Source organism: Vigna radiata, chromosome 9 (assembly GCF_000741045.1).
Source record: "Vigna radiata var. radiata cultivar VC1973A chromosome 9, Vradiata_ver6, whole genome shotgun sequence".
Lineage (NCBI taxonomy): Eukaryota > Viridiplantae > Streptophyta > Magnoliopsida > Fabales > Fabaceae > Vigna > Vigna radiata.
Window position 1 is genome coordinate 304,248 of NC_028359.1, and position 13,189 is coordinate 317,436.

General features: G+C 33.3%; 5 protein-coding genes across 6 annotated transcripts in view; 2 read left to right on the forward strand and 3 right to left on the reverse strand.

Moving 5' to 3' along the window:
* The window catches only part of LOC111242542 (putative cyclic nucleotide-gated ion channel 7), a 2,493-nt gene extending 679 nt beyond the window's left edge, over positions 1–1,814 (reverse strand). The window contains exons 1-2 of the mRNA XM_022786264.1: positions 1,085–1,814; positions 297–885 (exon numbers count right to left, since the gene is read on the reverse strand). Of these exons, the coding sequence (XP_022641985.1) occupies positions 297–885; positions 1,085–1,143 (648 nt within the window). The 5' untranslated portion in view covers positions 1,144–1,814. The remainder of the gene's footprint in view (positions 1–296; positions 886–1,084) is intronic.
* Positions 1,815–2,970: 1,156 nt separating this feature from the next.
* Positions 2,971–5,374, forward strand: LOC106772899 (60S ribosomal export protein NMD3). 2 transcript variants are annotated; one of them, XM_014659527.2, is made up of 2 exons: positions 2,971–3,129; positions 3,589–5,374. In XM_014659527.2, exon 2 carries the CDS (start codon positions 3,629–3,631, stop codon positions 5,177–5,179), a length of 1,551 nt encoding a protein of 516 aa, XP_014515013.1. In that variant the 5' UTR covers positions 2,971–3,129; positions 3,589–3,628; the 3' UTR covers positions 5,180–5,374. The 2 variants fall into 2 exon arrangements, with proteins under 2 accessions (XP_014515013.1, XP_014515012.1); XM_014659526.2 differs by having other exon boundaries at positions 2,972–3,129; positions 3,603–5,374.
* A 1,711-nt stretch (positions 5,375–7,085) lies between these two features.
* LOC106773680 (lamin-like protein) lies at positions 7,086–8,174 on the reverse strand. Its single transcript, XM_014660414.2, has 2 exons — positions 7,915–8,174; positions 7,086–7,622 (listed from the first exon to the last, which is right to left on the reverse strand). Exons 1-2 carry the CDS (start codon positions 8,072–8,074, stop codon positions 7,294–7,296), a joined length of 489 nt encoding a protein of 162 aa, XP_014515900.1. The 5' UTR covers positions 8,075–8,174; the 3' UTR covers positions 7,086–7,293.
* A 650-nt stretch (positions 8,175–8,824) lies between these two features.
* On the forward strand, positions 8,825–11,046 carry LOC106773833. The gene is made up of 2 exons (XM_014660591.2): positions 8,825–9,054; positions 10,704–11,046. Exons 1-2 carry the CDS (start codon positions 8,895–8,897, stop codon positions 10,793–10,795), a joined length of 252 nt encoding a protein of 83 aa, XP_014516077.1. The 5' UTR covers positions 8,825–8,894; the 3' UTR covers positions 10,796–11,046.
* A 415-nt stretch (positions 11,047–11,461) lies between these two features.
* LOC106773527 (chaperone protein dnaJ 8, chloroplastic) lies at positions 11,462–13,189 on the reverse strand. Its single transcript, XM_014660213.2, has 3 exons — positions 12,661–13,189; positions 12,429–12,497; positions 11,462–12,097 (listed from the first exon to the last, which is right to left on the reverse strand). The coding sequence occupies exons 1-3, from the start codon at positions 12,877–12,879 to the stop codon at positions 11,912–11,914; spliced, it is 474 nt and encodes a 157-aa protein (XP_014515699.1). The 5' UTR covers positions 12,880–13,189; the 3' UTR covers positions 11,462–11,911.

A 13,189-nucleotide genomic window follows, 5' to 3' on the forward strand; every position in this document is an offset into this window, starting at 1 on the left:
TATAAGTGAGGTGCAAACCTCACCTTACAAGCCGGTTTTGTGGGGTTGAGTTAGGCTTACAAACCCACTTTCTAACATGGTATCAGAGCCATGGTTAAAGTCTATCCTAGCGATAAGTGGGCATTTCTCTTTCTATTCCACCCGTTGTCGGGCCAATATTGGACCACCCAATTTCTACTATCACGCTGAGTTAGGCCTAAAACTCACTTTCTAATAATAAATACTAGACGCCTATATAACCTTTATATATATACATATGTATGTATGTGTGTCACAGTAATGCAAGTGTCTCAAACCTGTGGTATAGGGAGCACAGAAACGAAGTCAATGATGAAATAACGTCGTAAGTATCTCTTAGCAATCTGTGTAGGATCTATGACAAGTTCACCTCGTCCAAATACCCGAGATGATGGTGCAATGTAAGCAGTGCGGAACTGAAAACTTATGCGGATGAGATAAACGGCATCGCATATTGTTCTCAATGTGACAGCAAAACTTGCTAGCTCATTATCTATGGCGAGGCAAAATGATTTGTGGTTGAAATAAGGAAGATAAAAGAAGAAGGGATCACAAGCCACAGAAAAAATACATAGAATCTCAAAAAACTTGTTCCAATACAGAAGGGTCTTGTCTTGAGGATCAAACACTTTTTTCTCTGAAACTTTAAGGTCTTCAGGGAACACTGCCCATGTAGTCACCCCACTCTTGAGTGATCTTCCAAATGTTTTTAGTCCATCCGAACCCTTCTTCACTCCTAGCTTAAACGATTTCGATGCTCTTTTTTTTCCACGACCAGGAATTGGAAGAGAATCTAAATTGAACCTTAATTTTTTCATCCCACTTGAGCTTGATGGATACGACAAATTCGAATCCAGATCATCCAACCTACATCATCCACAGTACATCAGATTCGGAGACACTTTCGTTAATAACTTACTCTTTGGGTGCATTCTACACAATGATCATTAATATAGCAACGAATTGCACGGAACGATATAATTTGAACTCTGACATCATCGTATTGAACATTGTACATTCAAACACAAAAGCAGCAGAGAAATAAATGTGCTTCTGTATTGTATACCTTACGAACTTCTCCTTCTGGCCTCCAATATACTGTGACTTGTAACCAGAGTCAAACATTTTGAAGAAATTACATAGAGACCGCCAGAAATACCAAATCTATCTGGCAGTTTCCTGAAATAAGAGTATTCTTAATGTTCAATTTCATACAATGCAGATAATCACAACGATGTTAGAAAGTTTGTTCTGTACATATAGCTCTAAAATATGAAATCCAAAGGAAGATAATGCTTTGAAAACAACAATTTGACATGATTTTAAGGTGGGTTATCGATATCTTCCATGTCAGTTTCTAAGGTTTGAATTCTACATTTTCATAAAACATGTCAATCCACAACTATAATAATAATGTTTTTCAACAATTTCATTCCCAGATGTAGATAGAGAAAGACATGATCATATGCAGGATTGTCCATTTCTAGCAGATCCTCCCCCTTCTATTTCCATGATTGACAAGGAAAATTGCAATATAATAACTACTTTTACAATTCATGAAGGATGGAAAACTGGATCAGAAAAAAGAATGAGGAACTTACTTTGAAGGCTTTGATTGTACAATGTTATGGTATATTGGGGAGTGCGGAGGAATGGAAGAGATGAAATTAGAGAGAAAAAAGGGAGTGTAGGCAGTTACATGGGTTTTCAGACATCATGCATGCTGCTTTTTTTGGTAAAACATAAGCTAACATATTTATGTTGTATAAATTTGGAGCTCTTTAATCCCTGTCCATTGCTTCATAAGGATGTTACAGACATTCAACAATATTAAACTTTCAATTTTTAGACTTATTTAATATATATGTTTCTAATTTATTTAAAAGTTATTATTAACAATTTCATTTTCTATTTCACTAATAGAAATCTTCTTTCTTTTAAAATTTGTACTCACATAAGACAACTTAACTTTAATTGGTATAATCATATGGTAGTTTCAAGAAGATGATTATGTACATATTTTAATACAGAATTAACGAATTGATTTTCTATTATGTCTTTACAAGGTACGAAACGAATAGCAAGTTGTAAGTTTATAATTTTCTTTATTTTAATTTAATTTATAAATAAATCTTATATTTTTATAATGATGTTTGTGACTTACTAAATTAATTATAACAATCATAATAATTTATTAATGAATATCGCTATTAAAAAAATTCAAATTCATCAAATAAATAAATAAAATGTTTTTTTTTTTTAAATTACTTTTGTAAAAGAAACATTGTTAATAAATATTAGAAACTAAAAAAGTAATTTAAAAAGTTTTGAGGGAAGAAAATAGAAGAAAAATATTTACCAAAACTAAACCAAAATTGACATTTTGAATAAACTAAAATCAATTATTCAAATTTTATGAGAATAAAAAATAAAGAAAAATAATAATATTTAGAGACAAAAACATATTTATCATCTTTTTTTCATTGTCCATCAAATAAAAATAATTAATTAACATTACTATAAAAGAAAACTTATAATTTATTTTTTCACATTTTTATTGTTTAAAAATATCAAACTAGCACAACTATTCCATGTATATTTCTATATTGTTTTTAATTTTGAATAATTTATGTATAATTTAAGTTTTCTGATGAATTTCTTATTTTACATATATTCAAAATGTTATAAAAATGTTCTTCAAGATATTTATAAATAATATTTTATGATATTATAATATATTTTTAAAATATTCATAGTTAATATTTTATAATATAATAATTTATTGTCATGTTTTATTATATTTTTAAATATTATGACATAATAATTTATTATTTAATACTTTTAAGATATTATAATATAATAATTTCTTATCTAAAAGAGTTGGGCTTAAGAGAAGTTGGGCTTCAAGCCCATGTACCTTTATCACAAAACTAGAAGACTACGTTAACGACACCGACTTAGAATTTGTAATCAACTTTGTTTTGTTGTGTTTTGGTGTTGGAGGGTATGCTTTCTCTCACATAAGGTGTTATACTACGCCGCTGTGTCCACCCTCACCTTCAGTTTCAGCACAGGCTACTGATCTATCTCTCCGCAACCCTTTGTTGCAAAGTAAGTTTTTTAATTCTTTTTTTTATCATATTTTTGTGATTTAATGGTACCTTATGTGAAGCCCTTGTCTTCTGCTTTTTCGGGTTTCATGTTCTTAACTTCTCAATGCCAATTTTCTGTTAAGATTTCTTCTTTTTGAATTTATCATTGACTTTATGATTATGGGTGGAATTGTTTTCCTTCAAATGATATGTTTTTCCATTCAGTTCTTTGTTTGCGATCTTTGTATGTGGCTAATTTTTTTCTTATCTTTTATTCCTTATGTTGATTATTTTTAATGATTGTTCTTAGCATTTTGTTCTCAAGACTATATATTCATATTTGTGTGTCTTTATTTTACCTAATAATTTCTATAATGAGTTTTCGATTCTTACAAGTTGTTTACAAATAACTCCTTTTCTTTTGTTGATTAGTATTTTTACGATTGAAAGTTTTCCTTTAATCTTTTTGCTTACACAGGCTTTTTTGAACAGGGGAATAATATCATCAATTCATCAGTATGTTTAGTTCATCAGGCATGGCAGATGGATCTGGTATGTTCAAGGTTCATCAAACAATTGGCAGTGTTTTGTGCTGCAAGTGTGGAATTCCAATGCAGCCAAATGCTGCTAATATGTGTGTGAAGTGTTTGAGCTCGGAAGTTGACATTACCGAAGGATTACTGAAGCGGCTAGTGCTGGTGCATTGCCCTGAGTGTGAGAGTTACTTGCAGCCACCAAGAAGTTGGGTCAAGCTACAGCTAGAATCAAAGGAGCTGCTGACATTTTGCTTGAAGAAATTGCAGAAAAATTTTAATTCTAGTAAAGTGAGGTTGGTACATGCCGAGTTTATTTGGACTGAACCCCATTCCAGGAGGGTAAAAGTCAAGGTCAAGGTTCAGAAAGAGGTTATCAATGGAGCAATTCTTGAACAGTCTTATACCGTGGAGTATGTTCAACAAGAGCATATGTGTGAATCTTGTTCTAGGGTTCAGGCTAATCCTGACCAGTGGGTTGCTGCTGTGCAACTTAGACAACATGTTTCTCATAGGCGTACTTTCTTTTATCTAGAGCAGCTAATTCTGAAGCATGGTGCTGCTGCCAGTGCCATAAGAATCAAGCAGATGGAACAAGGTATTGACTTCTTCTTCTCCAATAGAAGTCATGCAGTTAAATTTGTGGAGTTTGTTGGGAAAGTTGCTCCCGTAAGGAGCCGCAGTGATAAGCAGCTAGTTTCCCATGATCCAAAGAGTAATAACTACAACTACAAATATACGTTTTCTGTTGAAATCAGCTCCATTTGCCGCGAGGATTTAATCTGTCTGCCTCCAAAAGTTGCTGTTAGTTTGGGAAATATTGGTCCTATTGTGATTTGCACCAAGGTTACCAACAGCATTGCTTTGCTTGATCCATTTACCCTGAGGCACTGTTTCTTAGATGCTGATCAATATTGGAGAACATCCTTCAAGTCATTACTTACTAGCAGACAGTTAGTGGAATATATAGTGCTGGATGTGGAGGTTGTTTCATCGGAGGTTACTATTGGTGGCACAAAATATCTCTTAGCAGATGCTCAAGTTGCTCGTGTGTCAGATTTTGGCAAGAACGACACAATATTTAACATCAGGACTCATCTGGGCCATCTTTTAAATCCTGGTGATTATGCTCTTGGTTATGATCTGTATGGGGCTAATAGTAATGACATGGAGTTGGACAAGTTCAAAGGGCACATTCCTGAAGCAATTTTAATAAAGAAGAGTTATGAAGAGAAGCGCCAAAAGAAACGTGGGAAGCCTCGGTCATGGAAACTTAAATCACTTGAAATGGAGGTTGATGATAGGAGACTTGATCAAGACAAAATGGGCTCAGAATATGAACAATTCTTGAAAGATTTGGAAGAAAACCCTGATATGAGGTTCAACATATCTTTGTACCGAAACAAGGAGTACCAGCCATCAGAGATGGCATCTGTGACTGATGGCGATGAGCTACCTTCTGTTCCATTGGATGAATTATTGGCAGATCTTGATCTGAGTGAAGATGAAGATGAAGAAGACAACATGACAGAGTGAACCAAAGCTTTTGGTTATCTTGATATCTGGAATCTTTGTGTTGTTCTTGTAGTGTATTTTGTTTTTCCTTCTCCCGTTTATGTTTTGTTAATTTGCAACCCCTGATGGTTTGTTTATTGAAAGAATCATAAGATGGCAATTTTGCAGGCAGTAATACTTACAAATCGCTTGCTTTAACATTCTTTTACTTTTTCAGTGTTGAATCATTTCATCTGTCCAACCTTTTTTTTTTCGGTGGCTTGGCCATAGACGGTGTAATTGTCAGATAACATAACCTAAGATCTTATCATGTTTTATTTATTTATTTTTTCAAACCAACTTGTCTGAAATGTGTCTTGTTTCTTTTACGTAAGTTTTCCATGATTTTTTAGGAAGATAAGTATAATTTTTCAATTTACGTGTGAGATTAATGCATTTATTCATCCATTTTTATCATTGTTCTTTTAAATTGTTTGTCAAAATATTTTTCAATTGGGGTCTTCCCTTGCTTCTGTAAATTAGCCTATTTTTTTATCATATCAAGTCGGTAATCTGATTTTTTCTTAAAATTGAATTAATTAAAATTGTTAAGTTCAGATGCATTGATTTTATACAATCCAAAATTAATAACTTTTTTTTAAAGTGTTCATTTATTTAAAAGATGAATATGGTTAGTTTAGGGTGGTATGCATAGCTAGTTCTTCAAGCAAAATATATATATAGGGTGGATCGTACACAAAAAATCCACGACCAGTTGTGTATCTGTTACTACAGCACAGAAGCAAACCCTTGGAATAGCCACACAAGCTCCCCTTCATGAGGGTGTCTGCGATAAAGGAGCCCTATGGGTTTTGAAGTTCAAGAAATCTTTGGGGAAGAAACAGAGCATGAGTGCTTTGCAGATGAGGAGAATGAGCTCTGATCCATTGGAATACACAGTAAATTAGACACACTATGGTGATAAATTGCAATGGCTTTTCACAGAATCCAGATGTTACAATGCACTGTTGATGCTTGGAGAATGAAAGAATGAGCGAATCGATTCTTGGTTCTTACAAGCTTCATTCCTCCACATTAGCTCTGTTTCCTCTGCTTTTTAATTTATACCATAACTCCCCTACATTTTTTTCAAATATTTAAAAGGAAAATGATATTTTAAAACCAATTTTTGACACCATTTTAATATTGCACACGTGTCAAAATGTGGTTGGACGATTTCAAATAAAAAAAACTGACATATTTAAAAGAGAAAAACCAATTTTTTTTTTAATTTAAAATCGTCCAACCACATTTTGATACGACACTCAAAAAATTGAACTTAAAATATTTCAAAACTGCTTCCATATTATACTGATAATGATAATGTGAGAATAATAACAAGTGACTAATGACTATTTGTAACTATAATTATAATGAAAATAATTGTTCTTATAATAAATGATATTAATGATAATAATGATGAAAATAGTAATATTAATAATAATGTATGATGATAATAAAAGTGTTGGGAACTTTTTTTGTAACAATGAAAAAAATGATAATGGTTGTTATTGTTACAATAATCTACGACATGATTTTTGTTGTTGAAATAAACTATTATCTCTTAAATGGAGAGAGCTTGAATATATCTTTAACACTGTTTTGAAAAAAAAAATATTAAAAAAGCTTATTAGAGTTTTTTTATATAGACGGTTATTTTTAGAGTTGTTTACACTTAATTTAAGCTACAAATTATATTTATTTTATGAAGTTAAAATAATAATGAATAAATAAATATTTAAATGTCGAAATTATACTCTAACTAAAGTTTATAGTAAACAAGTAGATATGTTTAATTATTAAACCATAGTTTGGATTTTGTTGAATAAATTAAATTACGATATAAGATTAGTTTCAGTTATAAATAATTTAAATTTGTGCAGGAGCATTAAATCCAAAAGAGACTGTTCGCTAGATAATCGTATTCTCCTTGTTCGTAACGAAACTACAGAGAAGACTGCCATGGCCAGAATTGGAAATGTTCAATTTCAGCACTAACAAAACAAGCATACGTTCGGATTTGAAAGGGATGAATCAGAAAGAAACAAGGAAGATACAAAGATGGAGAAGAAAGAGAAAAGAATGAGCAACAGCTGCTACATCAAGAGAAATCCAAAGCAAGCGAAAAGAGAAGACAGCAACAGAGAGCGTTTGAAAAGCAGAGGAGAAGCAGAGTGTGACGTTGAATGTTCAGCAGAAATTGCAGAGGTGGGAGGTGGAGGAAGAGGGTGCACAATAACAGACACCTTCATTCCACTGAAGCATTGGCCATTTCCACAGATGAAGTAATATCTCTTGGCCTTATTCAGGGGTATGAAATCCTTTCCACTGCTCCAATTTCCGACCGCCCCTTCAGTGGTGCAGTTGTCATACCCAGTTTGGTTCACCTCGAACACATTGTATTGGTTTTTCTGGTACCTGAATGCTGTTGAGAAAACATGGAAAGTCAGAAAACAAGACCAAAAGGAAGAACCAGAAAAAAAAAAATGAACCTTTTTACTATTTGCTACTCTTTCAGTAAGGAAAAACAGAGGAACCATGATGAAAGTAGAAAATAGAAAGTATGTTTAGATCTGTAAGGTTTAGTGAAAATGTAAGACAAGTATAAACGAAGAAAAGTTTTTCAGATCTGTGAGGTTAAGTGAAGGATCTGGAATGACTGTAGGAGCAGACTGTTTGTAGAAAGGTAGAACAGAGAAAGAGAGATTTTGACAAACAGATAAGGTCGCCGACGTAGAAAGTGTGGTTGTTAGCCCAGAGAGTGTAGTTGAGGCCAGGGTTCCACCCACGATTGGCACCGACAATGTGGTCGGTGGCGGTGGCTACGGCGGAGATGAGTAGCAAGAGGGCACATCGGAGTTTCCATGAGCCTTTCATCTCTTTTGTGCTCTGTTCTGTGTGTGTGGTATTAGAAACAGAGGTGAAGGGTAAAGGACAGCAATTATTGCATTTGGGCCAAACAAGTTGGACAATTCTGCTTCGCTGTATTACTAACTTTGGGTAACGGTAAAGTGATATAAATTTATTCATTGGATAAAACATTATAAAAATAAAATAAGTTGAGTGGTAAGTAAAAGTATCATATATTTTCTAGATTAAAAAATAGTGTGATAAAAAAAAAAGTATATTTTAAAGTACGTAAAATTTATTATTATATTATCGTATACTTTAAAATGATTATCATAAAAGTAAGAAATGCATTGTATGTAATAATTTATAATTAATTGATGATGTGCATTTATGTTTACAATGCCATTGTATGTACTAGTTATTATTAAAAAAAATAGTAAAGTTTTAATTATTGTAATTTCATTTTTTTTTCTGAAAAAAAAATAGCAATGGCTAAAATGTCATGTTATTTCATTTGAATTAAATCCTTTCTATGATTTTCTTTGATTCTTAAATGTTAGACATTCATAATAATAATAATAATAATAATAATAATAATAATAATAATAATAATAATAATAATAATAAAAGAGGGTTGATTACCCATTTACACAAAACTTAAAAAAAATGTTTTTCTTGGTGCAATTTTTTTTTTTTCACAATCAAGAAAAGAAAAAATTATATTTGAAAAGTTTAATAGATAATTTATAGTGAATGAACTAAAAAGGAAAAATTTAGGTTTTTTTAATGAAAGGAAATTAGGGCTCTTTGAGTGGTCTAAGCTGAGAGGGTAAGCTTAGAAGGGAAGATGAGCAGCGACGCAAAACCCAATAGCGGTGGCAACGTCGGAGGAGGATTCAGGTCAAAGGTCAATTTCTATCTCCACAGCGGCGACAAGAAACATGTTTTCATTGGTTTAACTCTCATCACCGCTGTCTTTAGCGTCCCATGGTTCTTTATGAATCGAGGTACATCTTCCTCTTTTTTTTTATTCTAATTGATTTCTTTTATAAATATTATCAATTGCCCTTCAGTTTAAATTTTGTATCGCTTTCAAAGTTCTGAACTTTTCTTGACATTATCAATGAGGTCATTCTGGCAGCGCTGTTATGTGTAAAGCTCGAATCTTGGTGCCATTGATTTTCTTAGGATTTGAACATTGTAACCCTCTTAGATAGCATTTCCAATGAACAAAAAACTTTGACCTGTTCAATTGATTGTTCAAAATTGAAAAGGGAAATATGATTAGTTCAATTAAACCTCGTGGAGCTGGTGGCTTGCGTTTGATTTTCTGTGTTGATTGAATGGTGTGGTACTCACATATTAGCTGGGTGTCTTAGATATTTTGCTTCACCAAAGTGGTAGTGTATGTTCTTATTGATGTTCTAATATTAGATTTTCTCTTTGGCTACTTAAATTAGACTTGAAACTCGGTGAAATTAATTAGACTTTGTTTAAGAAGGGGGGCTTTTGGCACTTGATGGAATAAAGTAAATCTATGTCAGAGAGTGTTGCTAGCACCTTGTATAGGATTGACGAACATATAAAATTCTGTCAATGGTGGTTCGACATTTCGTACCAGCAAACTTTCACATGTTGGTTTTTAACCTGAGGTTTTGATGAAATCGCTCAATGTTCGGAGTTCCACAGTCTGTAGAATAAACTTACTTGATATGATCCTCTGATACTTAATTTTTGAGACTCTCCTACCCAATATATTATAGTCTTTTGAGTTAGATTCTTCTCATATGCTTAAATCGTAATAATTGATACTTTCATTGAGAGTTGGGTTATAGAAGGACTGCTTATAAGTTATAGATGAAGGTGTAAACCGATTATTGATAGGTAAGTGAGCCTGTCAAAGAAAAAAAAGGTCACCTTCGTATCATCGGGTCAATATTGATATTGATGGAGTGAAAGCCGCCATGGATATCAATTCTTAGAGGAAGGTCTTGGAAGTCACTCATCAAGTAATATAAATAATTTTTTTTGGTAAGGTACTTAAGCTTTTAGGCCTGCGGTTGTATCCTTCTAGTGTACTTAGCCTTAACTCTCAACCCTTCTTTCCTTCTTCCTCTGTATTCAAAAGAAAGTCCAAGACCTGCCCTGAGAAAAAGAGTATATGTAAAGTGGAGGGAATTGCATGAATGAAACTATTGTTCTTCATGTAATTAGCTCTTCTCTCTTTCTTCTCCATCGCCTTTTAGTTGCCAGTAATTGGTCTGTTGAACAAAAACTGGATGTGTAGTGGGATTGTTCAGATCCTGAGAAAGGCAATTGCTAAAAGGGTCCTCTAAAATTGCTCCATTCTCTGAGCTTCTGAGGGATTAGCATCATAACAATACATGCGAGGATATCCTGGTCGAATGCCAAAACAATTTGTTAGATCTATTCTGTTCATGTGCATGGGTTTTATTGTTTAAAACCCAGAAACAAAATTAGATTTCATAAAAAATTACTGTAGTGCCTTCAATGATGTTTTTCTTTTTGATTTGTTGCTTTCGATTGTCTCATTTAGATAGTTTAGATGGGTTTTAGATTTAGAATTTTCTTATATACTTCATTTCATTGCGGCCATTCAAATAGTTAATCTTTTGAACTTCTTGTTTCCTTGCAGGGAGTAAACACCAGTCTCACCAAGATTACTTGGAAAAAGCTGATAAAGCAAGGAGCGAAAGACTTTCATCCAGTTCAGCTTCTGCTAAATGATCATCACCAGCATGCTGTTAAAGACCATTCTTTTCCAGTAACACTAAATTAAAAGGCATTACATGTTTGTTGGATGTCCTTTTCTCTCTAGTTTTATTCTTTGGGATGGAGATCCATTTTCCTTTTGCCACTATCCTGCATTGATAAATCGGTCTTTTGATTTGGAAAAAAGAACTAATGGTGTATAAGAAATTTTCCTTATATAATAAAATTGGTTAGGTATGCAGAATAGTAGCGAAATGTTACTGAAACTCTCTACAACAGCATGATAGATGGATCAGATCCAGAAGATAGAAGGTTAAATCATTAGAAGATTTTATAAGAGATGCTTTTTCTTAGATAGAAGATATAGTTAAAATATTAATTAATTATTTAGTTTATGTTTTGATTCCTTAAAATAGGATAATAACATCTGTGACCTGATAAACTCAAACCCTTTTTGAGTAAGTGCGTTTACGAGCATACTTAAAATAATGTGTTTAAAAATAATTGAATGTCTGTAAAACAAAGAATGATGTAAAATCTACTATTAGAAGCACTTTATTTTTCTGAAGGGCATCAAATTTAATACCATAAATCCAAACACGGGATAAGATTATTCTGATTTATATATTAAAAAGCCAATTCCATTTTATTAGAATAAAACAAAAACAGAGTATTCACAGATTGTGACGGCGAACTACCCTTCAAAGAAAGAACAATGTAGTGTTGAAGGGCTAGCATTTATGACCTCTATGGATACACTGCACATTGTTCACGCATTCAACAACTTCTCGGAAACGTTTTTTAATACATACAAACATACGACAACAATGTTGGCCCTCTAATTTTGAAGATATGATCAAATGCAATGTACTGATACATCAGTTTATATGCAATAATACATACATTTGTATTTATTTGAAAGCTTAAATAATGACCATTTTTGTCACTTGTCATATTAAGGTCATTAGTATTGAGGATTAAAGCGAGATTTCCTCAACTTCAATTATACATAGAGGAATTTACATTCGCTTCAACTTGGATTCTATACACAGCACACCAGTCACACCATTTGGTGTTGATGATGATTATTCAGAAGGCTAATAATTATGAACAGAGAATAAGTCAAAATATTCATATGTATGGATTAATATGTGAAGTGTAGTCACGGATTCCTGCTCCTTCCCACCCCATCCACTCCTCCCACATGTCATAATCTGGGCCGTTCGTTTCTCTCAGTGACTCATCTGTGTCATTATCATAGATGCTCTCGTAAGTTTCTGTCGCAGTTGATTCTCCTCTCAACCTAGCCATCACAGTCTGCATTCCAATAATCCCAATTAGCTACCTTTGCAATAAAGTTCAAAACTTTGGTATGGCCCAACACAACCAAAGAAACAAAAAATATTGCTTTTGATGCAGTTGTGGATGCAATTTCAATTATTGGTCACACTTTTAGCAGTTTTTTATTATGCTTCAAAACCATTGCACCTGAACTGTGTATATTACTTTTGTTGCGGAGGGGAAAAAAATAACAATCATTGAACAGATGCAACTACTGAGATAAACAAGTTTCCATTACAGGGTAAAAGTATCTATGCAGATGAAATCTGGAGAAGGAGAAGGAGAAGAAATAGGATAAATAACTTACATCATATGCCTCGTTGATTTCGTGAAATTGCACCCCACAATTGCTCCCTCTACATACATCTGGATGGTACTGAACCAAACACAGAACAACATAAACTAATCAATTCTTGTAAAATTAAGAATAACAATTGTCCAGACACCACAGGGTTATTGAAAATCAAGATCAAAACAGGTAAACCAGATACCAACCAAATCCAATGGGATAAAATAAAATTTAAGGTTGGGATTGAAACCTGCAGAGCGAGCTGTCGGAAAGCCTTCCTGACTTCAGATTCAGAGGCACCTCGTTGTATTCTCAAGGTCTTGTAAGGATCCATGACAGAAGAAGAATAAGAGCAATATACCCTAGATCTGTTCATCTTGGCATGCTTCCTTTCCTTGCCTTTGAATTGCATCCAGGAAGCAGACGAAGCATTACCACCAACAACCCCAGCAGCAGTCGCAGCAGCCATTTTTGCAGAAAAGGGCTTAATCTCCCAAAACAAAATATCAAAGAGAAAATCTCAGCAACACCCAGAAAGGGTCTGGCTATAAATAACGAAGCTTTTTGATGTTTTGATGAAGGGAGATATTGTTTAGAATGGATCAATGAACACGGCAAGCAGAATAGACGGGGAATCTGTCGCAAGCTAAAGTATTTGATTGTTATTTGAATAATTATAGAGCAGATGAAAGGGGTGAAAGGGATTTATATAGAAAAAAGAAATTAATGGTTAAAATTCAGAGTTCTTATCCATTGGGTCAAGGATGACGTGGATACAC